The sequence below is a fragment of the Emydura macquarii genome, unplaced genomic scaffold, assembly GCF_026122565.2.
Source record: "Emydura macquarii macquarii isolate MOO-44397 ecotype Brisbane River unplaced genomic scaffold, CSIRO-AGI_Emac_v2 contig_1477, whole genome shotgun sequence".
In the NCBI taxonomy this organism is placed as follows: Eukaryota; Metazoa; Chordata; order Testudines; family Chelidae; genus Emydura; species Emydura macquarii.
In genome coordinates, this window is record NW_027131614.1 from 9,947,671 (window position 1) to 9,971,077 (window position 23,407).

Below are 23,407 nucleotides of genomic sequence, written 5' to 3' on the forward strand. Positions count from 1 at the left end.
ATGTTGGGCCACTTAGAAGCTATATGGCTGTACTGAGGTACAACTGCATATTGTGTGAGTTGCGATCTTTCATTGACTTTAACTAGTGGACTAGTGTATGGTTGTTAAGTGGAAGAGCTGTCTCCATAAGTAATAGTGCAGGACATAGACAGCCCATTTCACCACCACGGTCTCCTTCTTGATGACTGAATATACAAACTTTTATGGAAAAACCTTTCTGCTGAGATAGAGAACAGGATGTTCTTCTTCTCTAAATTCTTGAGATAGTATTGCTCCAAGCCCGACATTGGATGTAACCCATTTTAGAATCAATGGCTTTGAGAAGTCTGGGTGGACTAGCACCAGTCCTGGATCAACTGGTCTTGTAGTGCTCTAAATGACTTGTCACAGCTTTCAGTCCAATGGACATTTTGAGTGCGGTGTTTTTTTACCAGGTCTGTCAAAGGGGCAGCAATGATAGCAAAGTTTGGAATGATCACTGAGAGAGAACCCGAAGAAATGGTGAACTTGCTTCTTTGTGCAGGGCATGGTGTAGCCTGCTGGGACTTACACTTTGTCTCCTAGTAGGTCACAACTGCCCTTCGCTCACTGTATATTCTAGGTAGGTGAATTCTGGAGTGGCCAGTTGACACTTGGTTGGGTTGGCATGGTACTGCAGGCCCAACTAAAGCACTGCCCTTTGGAACTTCCATGGCACTAGAAGCTGCATTCTTCCCTCCCATGTCTTACAATTCTTTATTGCCCAATAGGCCCTTTCTTCTATCAGTTCAAATGTTTCAACTGATGAGGGCCTAATACTTTGTCATCCACACAGGTGAGCTACTCTTAAACCTTACTCAGAGTTGGGTCATTCCTTTGTTCTTCCATAAAGTCTACCTGGCTAGACAGCAGGTCCAGTTTGAGAGGTGGCAGTGGGCCCCTACTGCTGTGGCTGGATTCAGGAGAATGGTCCTTTACCCATGAGGATGGTCCCTCTCCTGGGTCTTCATTCTCCCTCAAGGCCCTCTCCTCCCAAGGCCTTGTCAGCCACCGTGGTCATCTCTTGACTTCCTTGGTCTTCCTGCTCCGGCTCAGCCCCTTCTACAGATGCACCATACCAGCCTTTGACAGTCTCTTCAAAAAACTTCAAGTCTCACGCAATTATGACTGAGAAGGCCAGGTCTTTGGCTACTCTGGCCTGCACCATCTCAGTGTGGTCTTGCACAGTCAGTCACACTTCTCTCATCAGGTAGGGACATATGTCTCCAGGGATACACTGGTGGTAGACCATGCCTCTAGATTTATCTCCCAGCTCCACTAGCCGCTCCCTGACTAAAGTCTGGTTGCTCCCGGCCCCCTCTTCCAAGTCCTATTATCAGCTGTCCAGGCCTGCCTATAATTACAGTCCATGAACCAGTGTCCCATCTGAAATGGCCTTGCTGTCCACATGCAAAACCCTCCTGGTGGGTAAAGGCAGTACTACTGTTAATTCTCAGGATTGGGATGGCCCCTTTGGAAAAGGTGGTTACACTGGACCCAGATCCCTCCTGACCAGCTGAAGGTGGGCTTCCAGGCTTCTCTGGTGGGGTTGGCTGCCCATTGGGGTTGGCTGCCCAAATTCCCTTTGATATCCTCAGCTGCTTTTGTTCTTGCTGCTGCTCCTGCTGCCAGGTGGCGAGCTGCTGGTTCTTGAGGTCCCACTTCAGCAGTTTTTCAAAATTCATCTCTGTAATTCTCTCTCTCTGGCCTACTGTCAGGCCTGGGTTACTACTGGCCCTCATTCTTTACCAACATAGGAGAGTTCTCAGGGAACCTACAGGTTAGTGCACCTGGTTTCCAGTCTCTCACCCCCCAACAGAAAGGGCTGTCCAGTTCCTGACCCTTGTATGTGGCTTATCCTCGCCCAGGGTTTTCAGCAACCTTACTCTCTCCTTATTAGAAAAGGAGTGGGGGTAGAAATGAGATCTATGCCCCTCCTGCCCTTGTTGCAGTTGATAGGGGAGCCTGGGCCCTCCCACTATACTAGGATCCAACCCAGGACCCTATGGAAGACAACAGTGTGACATTTTGGGCTTCACCCAGGCCACTAAGGGGTTCAATCAACAGCTGCCTTATAACCCTGGATGTCTTGTGGCTGTGCATCTTTGGTTCAGAGCTCTGAACCCCAGCAGCCTGCCCGTAGCCCACAAGCCTCACCCTGGCTTTGCCCACTTGGTTACTCCTTGCTAGCTGATCTTAACACCCTTCCAGACTCACATTTGTCCCAAAATCATGCTGCTGCAGGGAGCAGGCCCTGTCACTGGACCCTCACAGAAAAAGGGTTCGGTTTGCTTCCTCTGCAAAGAAAGTCAAACACTGCAACCTGTCAGCTTCCTAGAAACACAGACTTTACTGAACTTACGCAATGGATGATTTATAATGAAAGCAAAGTAGGTTTATTAAGAAAAGGACATAGGTGAAGGGATACCAAGTAGAAGGGATTGAAGATAGAACGGGTTACAAACAAACAAAAGTAAAACTACGCTTTCTGATGGCTAAGACCTAACTTAACAAACTAAAAACTTTCCTCCAGGTAGTCTTCTCTCCAATCGATTTTTGTCCAGCATGGCTGACCGGACCTTTTGTCCAGGACCCAACAAATGGAGCACAAAGTGCTCAGTTCCTTTGTCTCCTCAGGTGTGGGATAAAGATGGAGTCTCTCTCTGCCCTTGATATGCCCTAAAAGTCAGGAAGGCCTCCTGAGGATCCAGCCTTCTGCATCTCTCTGGGGTGCAGGAGCAATGTTAATTCTTTGTCTCTTGAGTTCATTCTTGGAATAACCCCCCACTGGTTTAGCTTGTTGGCTTTGTTTACTGCTAGTATGTAAGTTGAGGGAAACCCACATTCCTTTGTTTATCACCTTTCCCTAAGTGAGGCCGTTTGGTCTTAAATATGTTTTGGTAACATGGAGAGAATTCATAACTGCACAGATAACACTGTCACATATATTTCTCAATGACGTTATTTATTCACCAATGTTCTTTCCAAATGACACCTCACAGAGCAATTTTTGTACAAAATATTGCAGTAGTGTATCGGGTGTGAATTCAGGGGTGCTTCAGGTCACAGTCGGGCACTTGTGGATACCCGGGAGCTTCCTCTCCAGGTCACTTCCTACCATTGGTCTCCCCCAGAGTCTCCAAGTTCAACATAAGATAAGAAAAGACTACTAAACTTTCAGTCCCAAATGGGCTCAGCTGGTAGTCCTCTTGCTCACAGTGAGGCTTCTTCAGCGCCCTTGATCAGGAGCCATCAGGGTAGGTCTCTCTTCTCCCCAGCGTCTTCCCCTCTGAGCTGAGTGGCTCCCTTTTAAGCTTGCTGTCGAGCTGGAGCATGCTCTGCAGGCCTGACAGGGCAGGCTACTTGGGTCCAGTATTGTCTGTTAACCTCTTCGGGCCCAGGGTGGGGTTTGTATAACTCATCCCTGAGGGATTCATCACTCAGCTGCAGCAGTGTAAAATGGCCAATGGAGCCCTGAATCAAGGCAGGGGGGTATTCCTGCTGGTACAGGTTTTGTCACAAGGCAGTTTGGACTACCCTACAGGGGCTCTACCATAGACCCATGTCCCTTGCTGATCAGGGCATCACAATACCCATTCCAACTGCGGAATGGTCTCAGATACTATCATAGAGACAAGTACGCAACCACCATCCTATTGCAGAATCTCTCCTAATACCTATAATTACTAATCCTAGCAAGAATCCTGCAAACACAATCTCTTCGAGTGACAGAAATCCTCTCTGATCTAACCCTCTGACAACTGCATGATTCTCCCTGAATCCCTCTGAAACCCTCAGTACCAGTCTATCTATCTTAACTACTTACATGGCCCTCATTGCCATTGTGAGTATCTGAGAGCCCCATAATTATTGACGTGTTTACTCTTACAGTACCGCTGCAAAGTAGGGAATTACTATTATTCCTAGTCTACAGAGGAGAACTGAGGCACAGAGACAGCAAGTGACTGGCCAAGGTCACACAATATGTCTATGTAGAGTGGGAGACCCGAAGTCTGTTTCCACCACCTTAAGCACAAAGCCATTCATCCTCTCACTGAGTTTTGAGACTGAACTTTAAAAACCATTCTGGACTCCAGATGTTTCCCTGCTCACTCATCATCCACTAAACAAGTGTCTCCAATGACTTCTTGCATTCTTTCTCTATAAATATTTTATTTTTGCATTATTTTGCTGTTACTAATGCATGCCTTTTCCTCTTTTTGGCCACAACAAACCAACCTTATGTATTATACATTGGATGAAGGTCTAAATCTCAAAACAATGAAGCAAATGTTTGTTTTACCTATTACCAAAATGAGTAGGACATTGGTGAAATGAAGAACATTTACGTAACCTGAATCAAGTATTTTGATCTAAAGAGAATTGTGTTATGCTATGTTAATTACTACTCTAAATGCAAAAATATGTTTAGGTCAATCTTCACACAAATTTAGAGAAGAAGCTGCCATATTGGTTCCTAAGTCGGGTGGACCAGGAATCAATCATTGTGTACCCTAATAGGCCAAGATACTGTGGATTTATGGTAAGTTGATGTATCATAGAGTAAAATGTTGACACACAACTTGGGGCTCAGTTTTGCACCAAATGAAGTCAATAGGAATGCTGCCATTAACTTTGCTGGGTGCAGGATTGGGGAGCAGAGGATACAATGTTGCCTTCACTGAAGTTAATGGCAAAAATCTTCTGTTGACATCACTGGGAGTAGGATTAGGCTTCAAATGAGCCACAACGAAAATAACTGGTAACTTTGAAGAAATTAGGTTGTGGTTAAGCAATGGTAGTTGGTTATGAGTTTTCAAGGAAGTGTAACTATGTGAGGAAATTGGCAGAGAAACCAACCAATATGAGATAAAATAATATAGTTTAGACCACAGTAATACTTTAATGACCTACAGCATGGAATATTTTTGGCCAGACTTTGAGGGAACATGTTCTTTTGCTGGCAAAGTGAATCTATCTGTTTTCAGGCCAAATACACTTTCTACGCCAAAGTTATAAGTAGGACCCTATCAAATTCATGGTCCAATTTGGTAAATTTCACAGTCATAGGATTTAAAAAATCTTAAATTTCTTGGTTTCAGATATTTAAATCTGAAATTTCACCGTGTTGTAACTGGGGGAGTCCCGATGCAAGAGAGTTGTTGGGGGGACGCAAGGCTATTGCAGAGGGTCACGGTATTGCCACCCTCACTTCTGCATTGCTGCGGGTGGTGGTGCTGCCTTCAGAAATAGGCACCCAGACAGCAGCCACAGAGCTTCCTACAGCTGGGGGTGGTTCCCAGAGGTGGCTCTGACCAGGCCCCAGAGTGGCCTGTTCAGGGGAAGAGGAAGTCCCATCCCTCCCCAGCCCGTCTGGGACTATCAGCCGGAGCCCAGCACATGGTAGGGGCCCCTGGCTGGGGCACCCCAGCCCAGCTTCTCCTTGGCTCTGGGTCCAGCGCTCGGGGATTACAGGGGCCTTGGGTTGGCTGTGTGTGTGACCACAGCACCCTTCTGACCACAGTGCCCTAGGTGGTTGCCCACCTATAAGGCTGCCCCTGCCCCCCACAAAATGTGGTGACCCCCACCATATCATACCACCCTCACTTCTGTGCTGCTGCTGGCAGTGGTGCTGCCTTCAGATCTGGGCACTTGACCAAAAGTCACCATTCTCTGGCTGCATAGCTCTGAAGGCAGCACAGAAGTGAGGGTGGCAATACCGCAACCCCTCTACAATGTCCTGATTTCACGGGGGAAACCAGATTTCACAATCTGTGATGCGTTTTTCACTGCCATGAATTTGGTAGGGCCCTAGTTATAACGTATTAAAATATAGCTTTATGATAGATGCTGCAACTTTCACTGTGAGGAGGAGAGACTGCTGCCTCTCTTTAATCTTTGCATTTATCTGCCTAGGGTTTTGTGCATCACTGTAATGTCCGATAACTTTTTCTTGTTTAGAGTGTCTTCAACTATTGCTTTCGTTATGAAGATTCTGCAACAGACACTCAGAGTGCTGACACAACTTTAGAACTGGAAGTTTTGAAGCAGAAATACAGGTATTTATTTGTTTTATTACGGCACTAACAAGCAGAACCAACATTGCAAATATATTCTCAGTTAATGCTAGTGTCATAGCACTTAGTGTTGTACTCATGAAGTGAAATTAAATCTATCTTAGGTATTCAGATGGCCCTCATCATGTAATATCTGAATATTTCACAGCATTTAATGTATTAGATGCACAACAGACCTGTAAGGTAGTGAAATCTTATTGTCCTCATTTTACAGATGGGTAACTGTGGCACTAAGATACAGACTTTTAAAGGTATTTCAGTGTTGCTGTACTCAACGTTGCAATGCCTAACTGATTTAGGAGCCAAAGGTCAGACAGGAAATCTGTGGCAGAGAAGGGACTTGACCAGTAGGCCAGTGATACTCAGACCTCAGTTATTCAAGAGCCAAATTAGCGATCAACCCTACACAAAAGAGCCACAGTAGTGTGAATTCATTGTGTCATTTATTTTTTATATATAATAATCGTCACAGCAAAATGACTGACCAAGTATTCTATAATTGGTTAATAACATAGTAAAAGCATCCTGGGTAGTTAATAACTTAGATTAGTTAATAATTAAATCACACAGTGTTTTAATATCATGTTCTGCAAAGAGCTTCAGGAGACAAACTTAGATTAGTTAATAATTAAATCAGTGTTTTAATATCACGTGCTGCTTGCCTTAATCTGAGTATCACTGTTCGAGGCTATACCTTAACTACTGGACCATTCTTCCTTAGGATAAAAATGGATGACTTATTCCCAAACACTTGTTAGGAATCCCCTGTACTCATTTTTCCTAAATCCTCTTACCAGCATGTCCGCGAGAACGGGTTCTGAAAATCTGTCCGTGAATGTGTATCTACAGAATTGTATTTTATCTTTTTGCTGTGATGAGGGGAAACTAACCCTTCCCTGAATGGAGCCTGAATGAATGGGTTTTGCATGTGGAATCCTGCAAGACTTGAGAGGGTCAGAGTACTCCCACATAACTGATAATGAGTAGGCCTCAGGATTTATAAAATCTAAGGGTATGTTTACACTACAGTTAGAGCCCCGTGGCTGGCCTGTGTCAGCTGGCTTGGGCTCACAGGGCTCAAGCTGCCTGGCAATTCCATTGCAATGTAGACTTCTGGGCCTGGGCTCCAGGACCTTGTGAGGTGGGAGAGTCCCAGAGCTCGAGTTGCAGCCCGGGCCTGGAAGTCTACACAGCAATGAAACAGCCCAAGCCCCCAGAGCCTGACTTAGCTGGTATGGGCCAGCCATGGGTTTTTATTTGCAGTGTAGACATACCCAGAGTCTTTCACACACTGACATATTAGGAATCAGCATGGAGCCACTCCTTTACTAGCAAAGTAGGCATTTCTAGGAAAACATGTAATTTCATGCTCCATTTTGGTACCGGAAAATAACTGTCCAGTGTGTGAGTTACTGCTTAAAATACATTGTATTCCATATGTGTTCACAGCATAGTAGCCCAAACCTGTTCACACTAACCATCTCATGCCAACCATGCTAGAGTAAGGTTAAGCAATTGTACAAATTGAATAGCTTTTGCCCCTGTAAATGATAGCTCTGACTGAAGTTGGTATCGTATTTATCTAGCTTTTTATCCCTTTTAAAATATGTATTTGCTTGCAAAATATGTGAGATGATTTATATCTGAAGATGCACTAAACTACTCTTCATGCACAATCCTCTCTTAGTAGTTGAACAGCTTTTCATAGTGTGGTGGGTTTTTTAGACTTGAAAAGTGGGTTTTTGAAAACACTCATTCAGTAACTCATGGGGGGAACAGTTTCTGGAAATGGATCCCAGATAATTCTGTTTCGTAAAGATTACAAAAAGAGACGTGCATGTCAAATTGCATTCTGTAGGGCTAATACTAAATCCTCAGTAGTGTCAGTAGTTCTTGGAGCCAGATTTGGTTAGGCAGATGCCAAGGCACTTTTTGAAAATCCTCTAGGTATCTATCTGCCTCTTTAGGAACTTAAATACCTTTACAAATTCAGCCATTTTTACCTCAGTGAGACTACACAGATAAGTAACTATTGTGGCTAGAAATGGTTTGCAGGATCATGCTCTACAAGTGATAATTCTACTTCCGGATGGGACAGATCTCTGCTCTTATATTTAAACTGTACAGTTATACATCAGTTTTCTCAAGGACCATGCAGTTCATTTTCCAACCCAAAATTCTTGAACTGGGAAAGCACCATGGCATGAGATGTTAAATATACTCTAGGGTACATTTTTTCTTGGCAGAGGAGTGAACTTGATGACCTAATAAGTCTTTTGCATCTTTAATGTTTATGATACTATGTATCTGTTGTAAAACTAGATTATAAAATCTGCTCTATGTATTACTGCTTTTGTTTTAGGCTTAAGGATATGTCAACACTCTTGGAAAAACAGCATGAGCTCATTAAACTGATCATACAAAAAATGGAGATAGTATCAGAGGCGGAGGATGAAGACAGTAATGATTTATTTCAGCATAAGTTTAGGAAACAGCAGTTAGAACACATGAACAGTAAATGGGATACTGTGTTAAAAGCTGTAAAATCAAAATTTCCCTAGCTCTAGCACAGTTAAAAGCAACAACTCTTTCTGAACACGAATATCACATCATGTATAATTTCCTGTAAAATTGCTTCACTTTAGGGTCTCTTCTCCTGTAATGCCCATGTGTAATGTTAATGGGACTCACATCATGTACACAAGCATAGAACAGGGTCCTCATTAGGGTTTACAAGACATACAATAAACCTCTTAGCTCTGTATTTACTGACCTGTTTTGCTGTTACAAACATCTTTGTTGATACATTTAAAGCACACTAATGCCTATAATAACCTGACTGCTTGGGAAGGATGAGGAAAGGAATCACTTTATGTAAAAAATCATTTAATAAAAAAAACCAAGAACCTGAGCCAGACTGATTTCATTGGGAGTTTGACTGAGTAAGGACTGCAGGATCAGGCCCTGAAAGGTACATAATAAATGTAAGATTGTGAACCTATTATGCAACTGAAGGGCCAGATTCTGCCATCAGATAAGAGCATCCTAGAATGCATATAGCAGAGTGCGGCATTTAGTGCTGAATTGAACTAGTGTCCATTATACTATTCTATTTTTGTCCTTTCTGATATATAGTACATTTAAGGTATGTCTTCACAGCAGCTGGCCTGGTGCTTTCCAGCACAGGTAGACATCCATGCACTACCGCTGCTCCAGTTAGTGTGCTAAAAATAGCGGCGTGGATGTGGCAGCATGGGCTGGCTCAGGCTAGCCAACGAAACCCAAACTTGCCCAACCCACTGAGTGCCTAGCCCAAGCCTACCAGAGCTAGCATGGATGTGTTTATCTGGGCTGGAAAACATGGTCCCAGCCGCATTGCAGACATACCTTTACTCTTTAGTCTACCATAAGAACTCCTCTTGTTAGCGCTTTGGGTCTTGTTATTTATTTACAGAATATAAAATGTGGTATGTGATATACAGTACATACATGTATGTAGGCCATAAACAGTCATTAAACTGTACTGTTGAAATGCTGTAGTGTATTTTCAGTTTCAGAAATGGTGATAATAAACTGCTTCTGTCTGTATTTGGTTGTCACCTTCAGTGCTCTGACTTTGGGTTCAGACATATTTTACTTTTTGGCCTTTGCACGTCATTTTACTCATTCTCTAAAGACCTTATTATTCAGGTAATGGTAAACTAAGTCCTGGGAATAATGCCACACCATGTAGAACCTCGCCAATCAGCACAAAGGGCAGGGAGTCTCAATGCACATTAATGGCACTTGTGCTTTAGAACTGCCTGGGGTGAGACAGCATAGATAACATCACACTATGATTTCAATGGGAGCTATCACCTCACTCAGCCACTCTAACTCAGATCTGGCTGTAAACCAGAGCTGGAGCTATTTAGTATCTGCTCATCTTCATACTCCCTGACCCGGCTGCTGAATGAGAACAGGGAAAGAAACAGGCTGTCTCTGTTCTCACTATCTCTGTTCTGCTGGAGCTACCAAGGGGGAAGAGCAAGCCAGCAGCTGACTGCACAAGCTTCCTGGGTTCCTGTGGGGGAACAGAAAGGCTCAGGAAGGCCACTGCACTTCTCCCCCTCAGTGGCAACTCTTACGGAGCCGTTGGTGCCTCTTGAGTTCTGTGGCTTCAATCCAGCAACAGGTGCAAGTAGACACAGTTGCTACTGCTCTGTTCTTTTGAAGATGGGGGACATTTCCCAGCTTTGCCCCTCCCTTTTTCCTCCTGTTTCCATATTAAAGTGGTGACAGCTCTCCTAAGAGCTGCTTCTGTAAAGATGTGCAGGAATCCAGGAACCTCCTGTGAGATTACCTGTCAAGCGGTTCTTTACTCCCACAGTGACCTTCCCCCCCACCACTGAGAAACTGGGGCAGCAGTGGGTCAAATTTTAAATAAGGGTAAAGTCAGGCACCTTAATCCATATTTAGGCATCAAAATAAGTGGCCTGGTTTTCAAAGGGTCCGAGTTCATGCAGCTTCCACTGACTAAACAGAGCTACTACTTTAAAATAGAGCTAGTCAGAGCCAGGAGCCTGGGAGCCCTGAGCTGATATCCAACTCTTAACTGAGTCTTTCCCTGCTGCGGAACTAGGAAGTCCTGGGATGGGCATCCGGAGCCCTGCTATATGGACTGCCCCAAGGCCAGGGACCCTGGGCTCCCAGGATCTGGGGCTCCAGGGCAGACCTGCCTTGAGGGCCTAACTGAGTTGCTGAGCATCTGCAGTTTTCATTGATGTCAGTGAAATGGGGAGATGCTCGGTACCACTGAAAATCAGGCCACTTTTTTAAGGTACTTAACCATGGAGCTAGCTATCTAACTTTATCCCCCCAAGTATGAAAATATTGGCCTAAGCCAGTGGTTTTTAATCTATGGTCCGCAGACCTCTGGGTTTCCTCAGACTATTTCTAAGGTGACTATGAAAATAAAGTTTCAGATCCCAGAAAAGACAACCTGATCAATCAAAAGTATGTGAATATCCCCACCTACAGGTCAGAATTCAGAAGTGTTGTTGTGACCATAGAACCACAGAGTGCACCCTTTCTCACGCTGAGTCAAATGTCACGCAGAGCACATGCAACATTTATAATTTAATTCTATTCAGTCAGTTTTCAGCCTAAGACTTCTATAGAAGGGGTCCACACACCACAGGTTGAATTTCCAAAGGTGTTCACGCCTCCATTCAAAAAAATGTAGGGGTCCAACAATGGAAAAAGGTTGAAAACCACTAAACCTGTGAAAATAGAGGACAGTCATTTGCAGTTTTGGCAGTTTCTCAGATTAACACTAGATGGCAGTGCATGACAATATTTTTTAATGCAGTGTAGTTATAGCCCTGTCAGTCCCTGGATATTAGAGACACAAGGTGGCTTAGGTAATATTTGTTATTGGATCAACTTCTGTTGGTGAGAGAGACAAGCTTTCGAGCCAGACAAAACTATGAAGAAGAAGAAGAGCTCTGTGTGGCTTGACCGCTTGTCTCTCTCACCAATGGAAGTTGGTCCAATAAAAGATGATGTTACCTCACTCACCTTCTCTCTCTAATATTTCTTAAATAAGAAGATGCGATCTTTAGAATAGTCTTTTAAGTGAAGCAAGGGAAACAACACAGTTACTCCAGAACAGAAGCAATCACCATTTGGAGTTTTATGGCCTGATTCTGTAAGGCTTTCATGTACAAAATGCCGAGACATTTGCACACCGGGCTTTCAGCAAGCAGGCTCTCAATCAGTTCTTAGGTTTTAACTTCCAATTTGAAATGTTTCATTTTCGTTCTTTTATGTTCTTGCCTCTTTTACTCACTTAGCAGCTGTCATGGTTGAAAGTATGGCTAACCATATCCATCCCTCTGGTACACACAGCCAAGTCTAAGCCCAAAGCCACTCTGAGGATTGGCTGGCCGAGAGGACCATTTGACTGGTGGTGTTAGCAACTTCCCAACTCTCCAAGTGGTTTTATTTTATTTTATTTACTGTGACCTAGACATAGCAGGTTCACAGCCAGTTGAAATTTATAGGCATAGCTCTTCCACAAATCAGGGTGACAACACAACTTGGAAATCCAGGGCGGTCTGAAATCCCACCATTAGCTCCAGAAACCCAAGCCAATGTGCATCAGGGCACTGAGAAAAATAGGAATTTGGGGGGATAAATGCTTTTCTGACATTTAAAAATCACAGAGTATAAACAAAGTTTAAGAAGGCAAAAATGACGTATAATGTATGCAATCATTTTACATATGTACACATTTACGTGTAAATCATTATTTAAATTGTTTCAGACTCTTTTTAGAAGCCTGACTTTACTAAAAGTTGTCAAATGTACATTGTTTACTTGGGCACCCGACACACACATCTGTATTTAAACAAGTATTAAGATCCACGGATGTCAATGATCTAATTTAGTTTATACCAGCATAATCCTTGGCAGATGCTTTTGGTGGTGGCACCTGCTAGGGCCTCAGGATGTGGTGGCAAAAAAAAACCCAAAACCAATTTCAGTTACAAGGAAAAAGGGCCAATGCTGATTGGAGGTGGCAGGAAAAGTTGTGTGGCCAGTGCATCTGGGGAGCCTGCTGACTCAGTTGTTCTCCGGTGACTATCTTGCCAATGGAGCTCCTTTGGACCCTGGCCAGGAGTAAGAGCTGCCCACATCTGGTGGAAAAACCTACGGAGGTCAGTGGCAGAAACACTGCCCAGCCTCCACCTGAGATGCATGGAGTTCTGCTGGTGGAGAATGGTATAATTCCTGGTGAATTTGAGAGAAGGTAGGTCCTTGACACTGTCTCCCTCCACAGAGACTGTGGCGTGGAGTGTCCACTGAGGCACTGAGGGGTGGCACGGCAGCTGTGCTGCCCGCAGGCACTGACAGGCCTCTGACAGTTGTGGCCGGGATGATGCACTGACGTGCCCCCATGTGAGCTGTGGTTGTAGGCCACAGTTTAGCCTTCCAAGTGCTACAGAAGGGCTCATTAGTATTAATTATCTCCAGGAAGTGGCTTGCAGAGTTTTGAAGCATGAGTTTAGCTGGCCCGTCCCCTGAGCAGGGAAGATAATCTAGTGTGATCTAGCAGTTGTGGGACCACCTAGGACATCTCCCCAGTGTAGGGAATGTTCTGGAACAATCAGAGTACAGATGTGATGCTTATGCAGATTTAGAGTGAAGACTGTAGCAGTGCGGTTGCTGAAATCAGAAACCAGAGGCCTGGCTGTCTAGGGCAAGCACCCAGGAGAACCAGGAGGTGAAGCAGACAGTTGCTGGGAAGTGCAGACTGGCAAAGGACACTGACCATGTGGATTAAAATCAGCCAGAGCAATAAAATGCATCCTTATGAGAAAACCCGAAATGCCCTTATTTAGCAGTGGAATAGACTGAGGCTATTTTAGGACTGGAAAGCATGGTAAGCAAGGAATTTCTTACTTCAGATCACCTAACCTGCTTGGCGATGTCCATTATAAAGTTCCAATTTACAGTAGTGGCACTAATAGCAAACTGCACTGAAAGCAAACCACAGTGATTTTTGCCTCTGAAAAGAAACATTCTGCATCATGCTCTTTCTAATCCTAGTGTGTAATACCATTTAGTTTGTTATAATAGCCTTCATATACAGCATCACACAATACTTCATAGAAACATGTAGAATGGAGAGGGAGAGAACACCTGATAGCCCTGGGTCCAGTGCCCAGCAGAGTATAGAAAGGAAAAAATAGTACACAGCATGGAGAAGGGCAAGAAAAAAGGCAAACCGTGTGATATAAGCAGGTAAGGTTGGAAGAACCTTTTCTTTCAGACTACTTATCTTGAAGGGAGGATGGAAGGATGCATTCATGAAGAAGTGTCAGTCATACCAATCAAGGTTTTAAGGTATAAATGGGAATCAGGCCCCCAGGTCAAACTAATGGAGTGAGCTATTAAGAGGGTAGCTGATTGCAGAGTCAGAGAGGCACGGCAAAGAAAGTCCACGGAGAGTTTCCAAAAGCAAGACAGCAATTTTGAATTCTGTGTTCTGAAATAGATAAGAAGCCAGTGATGGTGATGAAGGATGAAGAAAGAGTCATAACTCCTAAATTCAGAGAGTTGCCTGGTTGCAGCATCATGGATCCCCTTAGTGTAGCAAATAGGGAATCAGGAAGTCTAAAGGAGAAGATGTTACAGTAATTGAGACAGGAAATGATTAAGGCATGGAAATAAGGAGGTCAATAGAGGCAGATTCAAGACAAAGATGAATTTTGGTCATGTAAATAAGGGGGCACTAACAAGAAATGGGAAGGAGATACTCTTCGAGTGCTTGCTCATGTCTATGCCATGCTAGGTGTGTGCATGGTGCATGCACAGTTGCTGGAGATTTTTCCCTCAATGGTATCCATTGGGCTGGCTCTAGTACCCGCTGGAGTCAGGTGCATATGTGCAGGAACAAGGGGCACTGACAGCCCTGCACCCTCTCGATTCCTTCTTACCACCTGTGACAGTTGCTGGAATGACCCTTCTTGTTGCAGCAAGGCTTCTTTTCCAGTGGTTTGGGACTCTTCTCTAGTCATAATTGTGTAGTTTTTGTAGTTAGTGTGTATAGTTCTCAGTTACTGTTAGTGTATATAGTAGTGTGAATAGCTGTCCTCATCATTGAGGGACTATTTGCCCCAGTCCCTGGGCTTCAAGCTGTGTGCCTCTTGCGGCAAACCCATGCCAGTGAGTGACCTGCTCTCTAGCTGCTTAAAGTGTCTGGGGAAAACTCACGTTAAAGATAAGTTCCAGATCTGCTGAGACTTCAGACCTCGCACTAACGGTATGTCTACACTGCGGAGTGAAGTCAATTTATTTTAAATCGACTTTCACCTGCCGAATTTTAGAAGTCGAAGGAGCATGATCACACCACGCTTATTGCGTTGGGGGATCGCATCCCCACTAGCCGTGCTTGGGTTGACAATCAAAACAGTGCACCGTGGATAGCTATCCCATGTTAGCAAAGGCTTTTAGGAAGGTTGTCATCCTCCTATGATACAATGTACTCCCCCCTCCCTTCTTCTTCCAGTCCAAACAAACAGATGATTGCCTTTTCGTGCCATTTTTTGCAAACCCTTCAGTCTCTGACATGCACACACCAGACTGCAACCAGTCAATTGGGAATCAATTCAAAGTTGGTAAATCCACCATGGGAGCAGCTGTGATATAAGTGTGTCGGGCCATTAATATACTTCTGCTAAGAAAGGTAGTGACTTTGGGAAATGTGGAGGACATAGTGAAGGGCAATGGGGTTCCCAAACTGTGTGGGGGGGCATAGATGGCACGCACATCACTATTTTAGCCCCAGACCACCTTGCCACAAAGTACATAAATCGAAAGGGATACTTCTCAATGGTGTTGCAGGACCTCGTGGATCACAGGGGATGCTTCACCAACATGAATGTGGGGTGGTCTGGAAAGGTGCATGATGCGTGCATCTTTAGGAACTCAGGTCTGTTAAAAAAAAAAGCAGGCGGGCACTTTCTTCACTGACCAAAAAATAAATATTGGAGATGTTGAAATGCCAATAGTGATCCTGGGTGATCCTGCCTACCCCTTGCTCCCCTGGCTAATGAAGCCCTACACCGGGCACCTGGACAGTGAGAAAGAGCATTTTAACAATAGGCTCAGCAAATGCAGAGTGGTGGTGAAATGTGCATTTGAACGTTTAAAGGCGCGCTGGCGCAGTCTGCTCACTAGATTAGACCTTAGTGAAGAAAACATCCCAATAGTTATCTCTGCCTGCTTTGTGCTCCATAATGTCTGTGAGATAAAGGGGGAGAAGTTCCCACTGGGGTGGGTTGTGGAGGTAGATAGGCTGGCTGCAAATTTTAAGCAGGCAGATGCCACTGCAATGCTGAGAGCCAATTGCGTAGCACTGCACCTCAGGGAAGCATTGAAAAACCGCTTTTGCAACGAGACACAACAATAATGTGCATTGCTTATTTGTGCTGTGCTTTCGCTTCGCATCCCCTACCCATCCCCTACCAAGCCAGTTTCCCCCCATCCCCCTCACCCTCCCTTTATTCCCTTCTTATCAATAAATAAAGAGTAATGAATTGTGAAGCAGTATGTATTCCCCCGAACCTTCCTCCTTCTCCTCTGATCCATTCCCCCCTCCCCTGCAACTTCCCCCTCCCATTATTCCCTTGTTATCAATAAATAAACAGCAATGAATTGTAAAGCAGTACATTTTTTAAGGTGATCCTTCACAGAGGGGGGAAATGGAAGATAATGGAATGTTCTGCATGCATTGTGTGGGGCCAGGGCTACAGAGCCCATTTTGGTTGGGCCCACATGAAAAAATCACACATCCCCACTCCTTAAAGGGGCCGTTGCCTCTTTATGCTCCCCTCAACCGGTGAGAAGTGCAGCACGTACTGCACCCTGTTCAACTTCCTCCTAGACCACTTTGGGGTGGTGGCTAGGAAAGACAGCATTAGCTCAGAGTTTTGCAGGAGCTGCAGAGGGCGTCTGTCTTGCCACTGGGCTTCCTGAAGCTCAACTAGATGCCTCAACATGTCTGACTGATCCTGCATTATACACAGCATCTCATCTTGTGTTGAACGCTCATACTCCTGTGCTGACTTTCTGTTGTCCATGTCCATGTTCAGTTTGTCAGATAATAAAATCCTCCATCCTCTTAGCTCTGTGTCAGCAGCCAAAGAGATGTTCATTAGCTCATTAAACATGTCATCCCATTATGCTGCTATGCTGTGTTCCACGATGATGCCTGCACAATTAATAATAGAGTGGCAGAGGAAAGTGTCCTATCACAGTGGAAGAAATAAGGCTGCCCTCCCAAGAAACCTTCTACAAAGGATTGCAGAGTACCTACATGAAAGTTTCCTGGAGATATGCATGGAGGATTCTCAGAGCATCCCTGTGCACATAAATAATCTTTCGGGGTGAACCCAATGCTTAAGCACACCAAGTACTAAGAAGCACAACCCCACTGCCACACACACCACTTTTTCCCACTGGTACAAGATTCTGAACAGAGAATATAACCAAAGACACACAATTTGCAGTACATACTCACCAGATGTACCTTCCTGGCATCCCGGTCAGTTACTGTTTCCTGCATCTGGGTGGGCTGCTCCTGTGTTACAAACAGCTCCTGGTTTTCAGGGAGAAGGGATACCACACTAGCCTGCCCTCTGTTCTCCTCATCATCCCCCTCCTCCTCGTCCATGGACTCGTCCTCATTCATCCTGGACTCGGATTCCCCAGAGGTATCAAAACTGTGTGGTGGCTTAGTGGTGGGTTCTCCACCGAGAATCGCATGCAGCTCTTCGTAAAAGCGGCATGTTTTGGGTGAGGAGTCAGAATGGCTGTTAGCTTCCCTAGTTTTCTGATAAGCCTCAGCTCTTTTCTCTTAATGCAGCACTGCTGCACATCCCTGTTGTGCCCCTTCTCCAACATGCCATAAGATATCTTCTCATAGATATCCAAATTTCTTTTGCTTGTTCAGAGCTGAGCCAAAACAGACTCTTCGCCCCACAAACCAATGAGATCCAAGACCTCAGGTCAACTTCAGGCTGGAGTGCATTTGGGGCATTCAGTCACCATGATTAGTTGTTATGGCAAGCCCTCTCCACACTGGCCAAACAGGAAATGGGAATTCAAAATTTCCCGGGGCTTGAGAGGAGGAGCTATTTATGTGTCCACAGTTCAGCAGAGTGCGAATGTGCAGAGCGGTCACATCAGAGCATTATGCGATACCTCCCATAGGCCAATGATGTTGATTTACATTGTGCTCTGCCTACACTGACACTCATTCGACCCACAGAATTCGACTTCAGCGGTATGCCACTTGTGGAGGTGGTTTTATTAAGTCAAATTTTACCACAATTTAGGTCGGCGGAACTGACCTGCCAGTGAAGATGCATACTTTATGTGGTCGACGTAAGCCACATTACGTCAACCTCCATTGTCAGTGTAGAGCAGGCCTAAGAAGGACAGGGACATTCGGCGGAAGGCCATTCTCATGGAGGCGGCCCTGAGACCAGTCTCGGATCTGAGCCTTGTGTAGCGCTCCTCTGGCACTGGGCTCTTCCCGGCACTGCTTATCATTTCTGGTGCCGAGGAAGGAGCATAAAAAGAAGTGCACTGAGAAAGGGCACTCACTGGTGCAGAATAAGGACAAGTGGGGAGAAGTCAGTACAGTGAGACCTGTGTCAAGCCACTCTTCCTGTCCTGAGCTAGCAATGGCACTGTCACCTCCACTTAGGGTGTTGTGTCTTGTGCGCGACCCTCCACCAACTCCTGGAAGCAGCTGAGATACCAGCAGTCTGACAGTCCCCTCGATCCCGGAGGCCTTCCAAGCGACAAAGAACCACTTTTCCCTTCTGGTCCCACCAACACTGAGAAGGCAGCCAACCCAGACAATGGGAGCCAGAAAGGAACAGGGAGCGTTGGGCCCCTTCCCGGCACCCATGGCCCCTTCTAGGGCCAAACTCGCCATGGTTCCAGCACGGTGGTCACTGACTCATCACGGGCTTCCAGAACTCCGGCACTGCATGGAAGCAGAAGTTGAGACAGCTCCACCATAGTCTCTGAGGGATGACTCCTCTGAGGGATCCAAGGGAAACGTTGTTCCTCCCCGCAGGGCACACCACCACTACCCAGCCTACAGGCCACTGGACTTTGGCTGATGCAGTGGCCATACTGGAACCATTGGGGGTTTTCCCCAGTACTGGGCCCCCCCTCCCACCATTCCTTCTCAGTGGCTTCCGAGAGGCAGGTTACTGCCTTGCCTTACTTGGCACCGGATACCAACTCCAGTACCGGCCCCAGTACTGACACCCAGGAGGTGGCACCGATGGAGATGACGGAAGTGGAGGAAGGAGCCCCTCCTCCGACACAAACCTCCTCATCATCCCAAGATGAGGTCATTGCAGAACCCAGTAACCCGCTTCCGCAAGGCCCCTCAGGACCTCCTGAAGCAGGTCGTAGCAAACCTGGTAAATGCACATTCCTTTGTCTAGAGCAGGCTGGGTGTATGTAGTTCTTCTCAAACCCATTTTAAGAACATATTTCCAGCATATGTCTTTAACTCTTTGTACTCAACTCACGCATACATCACACAATGATTTTTGGACCAATGTGTCACCTATAATACCTCACATGACACCTTCTAGATTCCTATTATGATGACAGTGTGTTGGGGGTTATGAGTGTGTCAGGCCTGATAAGTCTTACAGTATGGGGGGGGCCTCTGCCAGCTGGCACTGCAGAGCTCCCAGGTTTCAGGGCAGTAACATTTAGCTAGTCTGGGTGGATTGTGTGGAGTGGGATCAGTGTTTGAGCATAGCCAGTGTAAACAGCCCCTGTTTGCTACTCCCAAGTTTTGCCTTAACAAAGAGATGTTGGATTGTATCCCACAATGCTCAGGAGCTCTCTTCCCAGAGTGTTTGCTGGCAGCTGTGAGGGTGGAGTGCTAGTTTGTATGTTATTAGTGTGTTGGGGCATCTTCCAAAGAGGGCAGATTTAAGGGTACATTGCAGGGGTTATGTGTATTTTGGTTCTTTACTTCCTGGTATTGAAACGTTTAAGTCTGTGTTACCTTGACTTTTCATCTCCTGCTTTTCAGAGGTTTGAGTGTAGTTAAGTCAATGTTCTGAGAGGGCATGAGGTACTGCTGGAAAACTGTAATTATGTGTTAATGAAGTTTGGGGCATGTAATTTCTTTGGTTTTTTTTTTTAAATAAATCTCAGCATCCCTATCTACCACAGCCCAGCTCTCCCCATCCACTGCCTCTGACTCCTAGGCAATGATTTCCCTGGCTGCATGTTAGTCCTTTCACTGACCCTTGATCTCCTCATCTCTCATCTTTCTGTCCTGTTCAGCCTGGTTCTCCTTCCTCAACCCTCTTCCCCATGGACCGGCACAGGACCCAGAGGCTGAAGAGCTGAGGAGAGGATGCAGGAGGTGCAGGGGTTAGTATGGAGGCAGTGGGGATATTTTTTGAAGAGGGAGACAGGCTTGGGGAGACTTGGGTGTGGGGTGTCTGCGGGAAAGAGATTATCCCCCACTGCACAGTTCTGCAACCCTCCATTCCTCACACACACACCCAGCTCCTCTCTCCTCTTTGCCACTCCATCCTCCTGGTAATCTTGGGGAAGAGGGAAGGTGGCGGGGCTTTGAGGAGTGCAGAAGACTGGAGATGCAGAGTCCCTGCCCCAAATCTGGGCCTAAAATATGCAAAAGGGGCACAACACATCCATGTAGAGCACTGGAGGCTCAGAGAGGCATGAAGTGGCCCATTCAGCTCAGTGAGATGTTCTCAGCTGAATGAAGCCTGAAACAATAGTTCTGAGAAGAGTGAACTGCTCCATTCATTTTAGTGGGTATCACATCCCCCTCTCGTGGTGTCAGTGCTCGTGGGTCCGTGCTAGACGCCAAGTATGCCTGAGCTCAGCTTCTTATCCCAACATCAGCACTCTGCGCTTGGCACATGCTCTGAGCATGCCTGTTCTCAGGTCCCAATTGAGATCTCAATGCTGCACACTGTGCCATGCAGCAAACATGCCCATTTCTGGCTTCTCACCCTGGGCTTTGCATTCTACCTACGTGCCATGAACCGAGCAAGCCTGTTTGCAACTCCTCTCCTCCTCTCAGCACTGCGTGTCTGTGCCATCCAGGGAATACGCCTGTTCCAGATCCCCATCCTGGTATCAGCACGGTGGAGACAAAAATGGGGAGTATGGATCTGGGGAGATTTGAATCCCCCCCTACATTCTCCATCGAACGGGTCTGACCCACCTCCTTTCCTTCCCACACTCCCCTGCAGGTCTCTGACTTCCCCATTTCTCCTGGAAGTGATTGCCTGAAGGGGAAGGGTGAATCTGGAGCCCCTTCACGCTGTTGGAGACAGAGAAGGGACGACGAGGGGCTCTTATACCCCCAGATCTTGACATGCTGGTGGAACATAATTAATAAAACCTCCCTAACCCTATCCTAGAAGCAAAATATCATAAACTCATAGACTTTAAGGCCAGAAGGGACCATCACGATCATCTAGTCTGCCCTCTTGCATGTCGCAGGCCACAGAACTTCACCCACCCACTCCTGTGACAGACCCATAACCTCTGGCTGTGTTACTGACGTCCTCAAATCATGGTTTAAAGCCTTCAAGTTACAGAGAATCTGCCATTTACACTAGTTTAAACCAACAAGTGACCTACACCCCACCCTGCCGAGGAAGGTGAAAATCCTCCAGCTATATATATATATCTGCAGCTATATGTTTAGATGTATTAGTAATACCTTGGAAGCAATGGGATCTAATCAGCTGAAATCTCTGTATTTGCTATCGTAACCCGGTTTCATCCACAGATCCAGATGATCACAGGAGAGTAATATTTCAGAGATGGAAGAGTGATAGGCACAGGGAGGAGACAGGGACATATAAAAGGACAAGAACTTATTATTTTTGAGAAAGCTCAGTGCCTCTTCAAGTCACCTCCTTCTGACCTATTTCACTACCAATTTAGATGTGTAACACACACCAGAATATTACACAAAGAACTGACCAAAGTACTTACTTGGAAGCTTCCTCTTCTAAAAAATAGTTTAATGGGAAAGCTATTCCATATTTCTATAAAGCACTGTGTAAAATGGATCTGGCAAGGAAAAATAAGATGAAGAAACAATGGGCTGATTATCTGGCAGTAGAATGGGCTGATTCACCAGAGAAAACTTTAGTCTTAGTCAAAAACATTGTTGCTAATCCTCACATGGGCTCATTTTTTATTCTTCACAACTCTCATTTTGTCATTAAAGGTGTGAGGTTCATGAAGGCATCTTATCACACAAGCGCTGAGCTTGCTTGCTTGATTTTGTTTTGGGCCAGCATCTCTATACTTGTCTAGAATGAATATGAGAAATCCAGGTCCCTTTAAAGTTAATTGCAACACTCCCATTTACTTCAATAGAGCTAGGATTTCACCCCTGATGCCAGGTTTTCAGTTCTAATTTTTCACTTGTTTCATTACGGTGAACATAGTACAAACATTTTAACCCTTAGCCTTGGTGTGTGTGGACAGCTGAATATTCTTCCTCTATAGAAGACTAGCTGATGGCTCAGCAAAACATAGACTTCTTTCCTTTGAACAAGTTGATTACAAACTCAGAGGGAAAACTAAGGAATTCTGTTTAAATTGGGTCTGTAATTTCACATACAAAAATCTTGATTAATGAACTTTTTTCACTTTCATTACAATATGTTCCATGGTTAACATAGCCGAGTTCCTTCTGAACATCTGCAAACAGCCTGGTTATTTTATGGGGTTCTTTATTAATATGGTCAAGTAGCCAATAGTACATTGCACTGTTATCTTCATTCTTTCATCAGAGACAAATGAACTGTATCTTGTTTTTAAAGTTTCTCTGTTACTCTGTAGTTATTGAATAAACATTTCTGAGGAGGAATATAAGTCACACAGAAATGATGTCAGATGAAAGGAGTCAAAAGAATCATGATCAGAAGCACAGGTGATTAACCAAGGAGAGAGAAGCAAGGTTGGTATTGGAGAAGGACTGAAAGCCAGAGTGAAAGTAGTCCAGGAATCTGTGCTGCTACAACCTAGTGATAGTGGTCAGAGAGGCGAGAGAAAGCACCTTCTTCGGAATTTTGTTATACAAAGGGAAAATGGCCATGTTGATAGTTAAACAGTGAAGAAGGATCAAAGAAGGGATTTTTTCCAAAGATAAGGGTGACAGCAAGGACCAGGAAAGGTCTATTTGGAATGAAGAATGTGATATAAGGATAAAGGAGATGGAGGCAAGAGATGACAACTGAGGATGAAAATGTGTGATCTGGTAAGCAGGTTTTTTGACCAGATAGGCCCAATTCAGGAAAGCACTTAAGCATGTGTTTAATTCTAAGCTGAACTGGGACCATAGAGAATGAGAGAGTGGATAGAATGGAAGAGGGGATGAAATGCAGACAGATCAGAGAAAAATGGCGGTAGCTGGGCTTGGGGTTGCAGTGGAGCTATATGTCTCTGTGTTCTTCAGAAAGAAACAAAGGGCAAACTTCTCATAATGCTCATTGAAGAATGATAAAAGGAGGGAGGTGCTGAGAGAGTTAAAAATGGAGTCAACAGTCCAGAACAAGGCTATGAGTCACCATTTAGCTCTGTTTGTTCTCCAGCAGGGTCGTAAAAGCATCCTCCAGTTATCTGAATAAATTCAACAATACACAAATTAGTCCTAAGCAACTCATAAACAATGTATTAATGACTCCAAATATAAACAATGAAATTCTAACCCTGGCACT

General features: G+C 45.1%; 1 protein-coding gene across 1 annotated transcript in view; it reads left to right on the top strand.

Moving 5' to 3' along the window:
- The window catches only part of TRPA1 (transient receptor potential cation channel subfamily A member 1), a 55,209-nt gene extending 45,588 nt beyond the window's left edge, over positions 1–9,621 (top strand). Inside the window, exons 25-27 of the mRNA XM_067553841.1 lie at positions 4,451–4,561; positions 5,980–6,077; positions 8,458–9,621. Of these exons, the coding sequence (XP_067409942.1) occupies positions 4,451–4,561; positions 5,980–6,077; positions 8,458–8,656 (408 nt within the window). The 3' untranslated portion in view covers positions 8,657–9,621. The remainder of the gene's footprint in view (positions 1–4,450; positions 4,562–5,979; positions 6,078–8,457) is intronic.
- Positions 9,622–23,407: the final 13,786 nt, after the last annotated feature.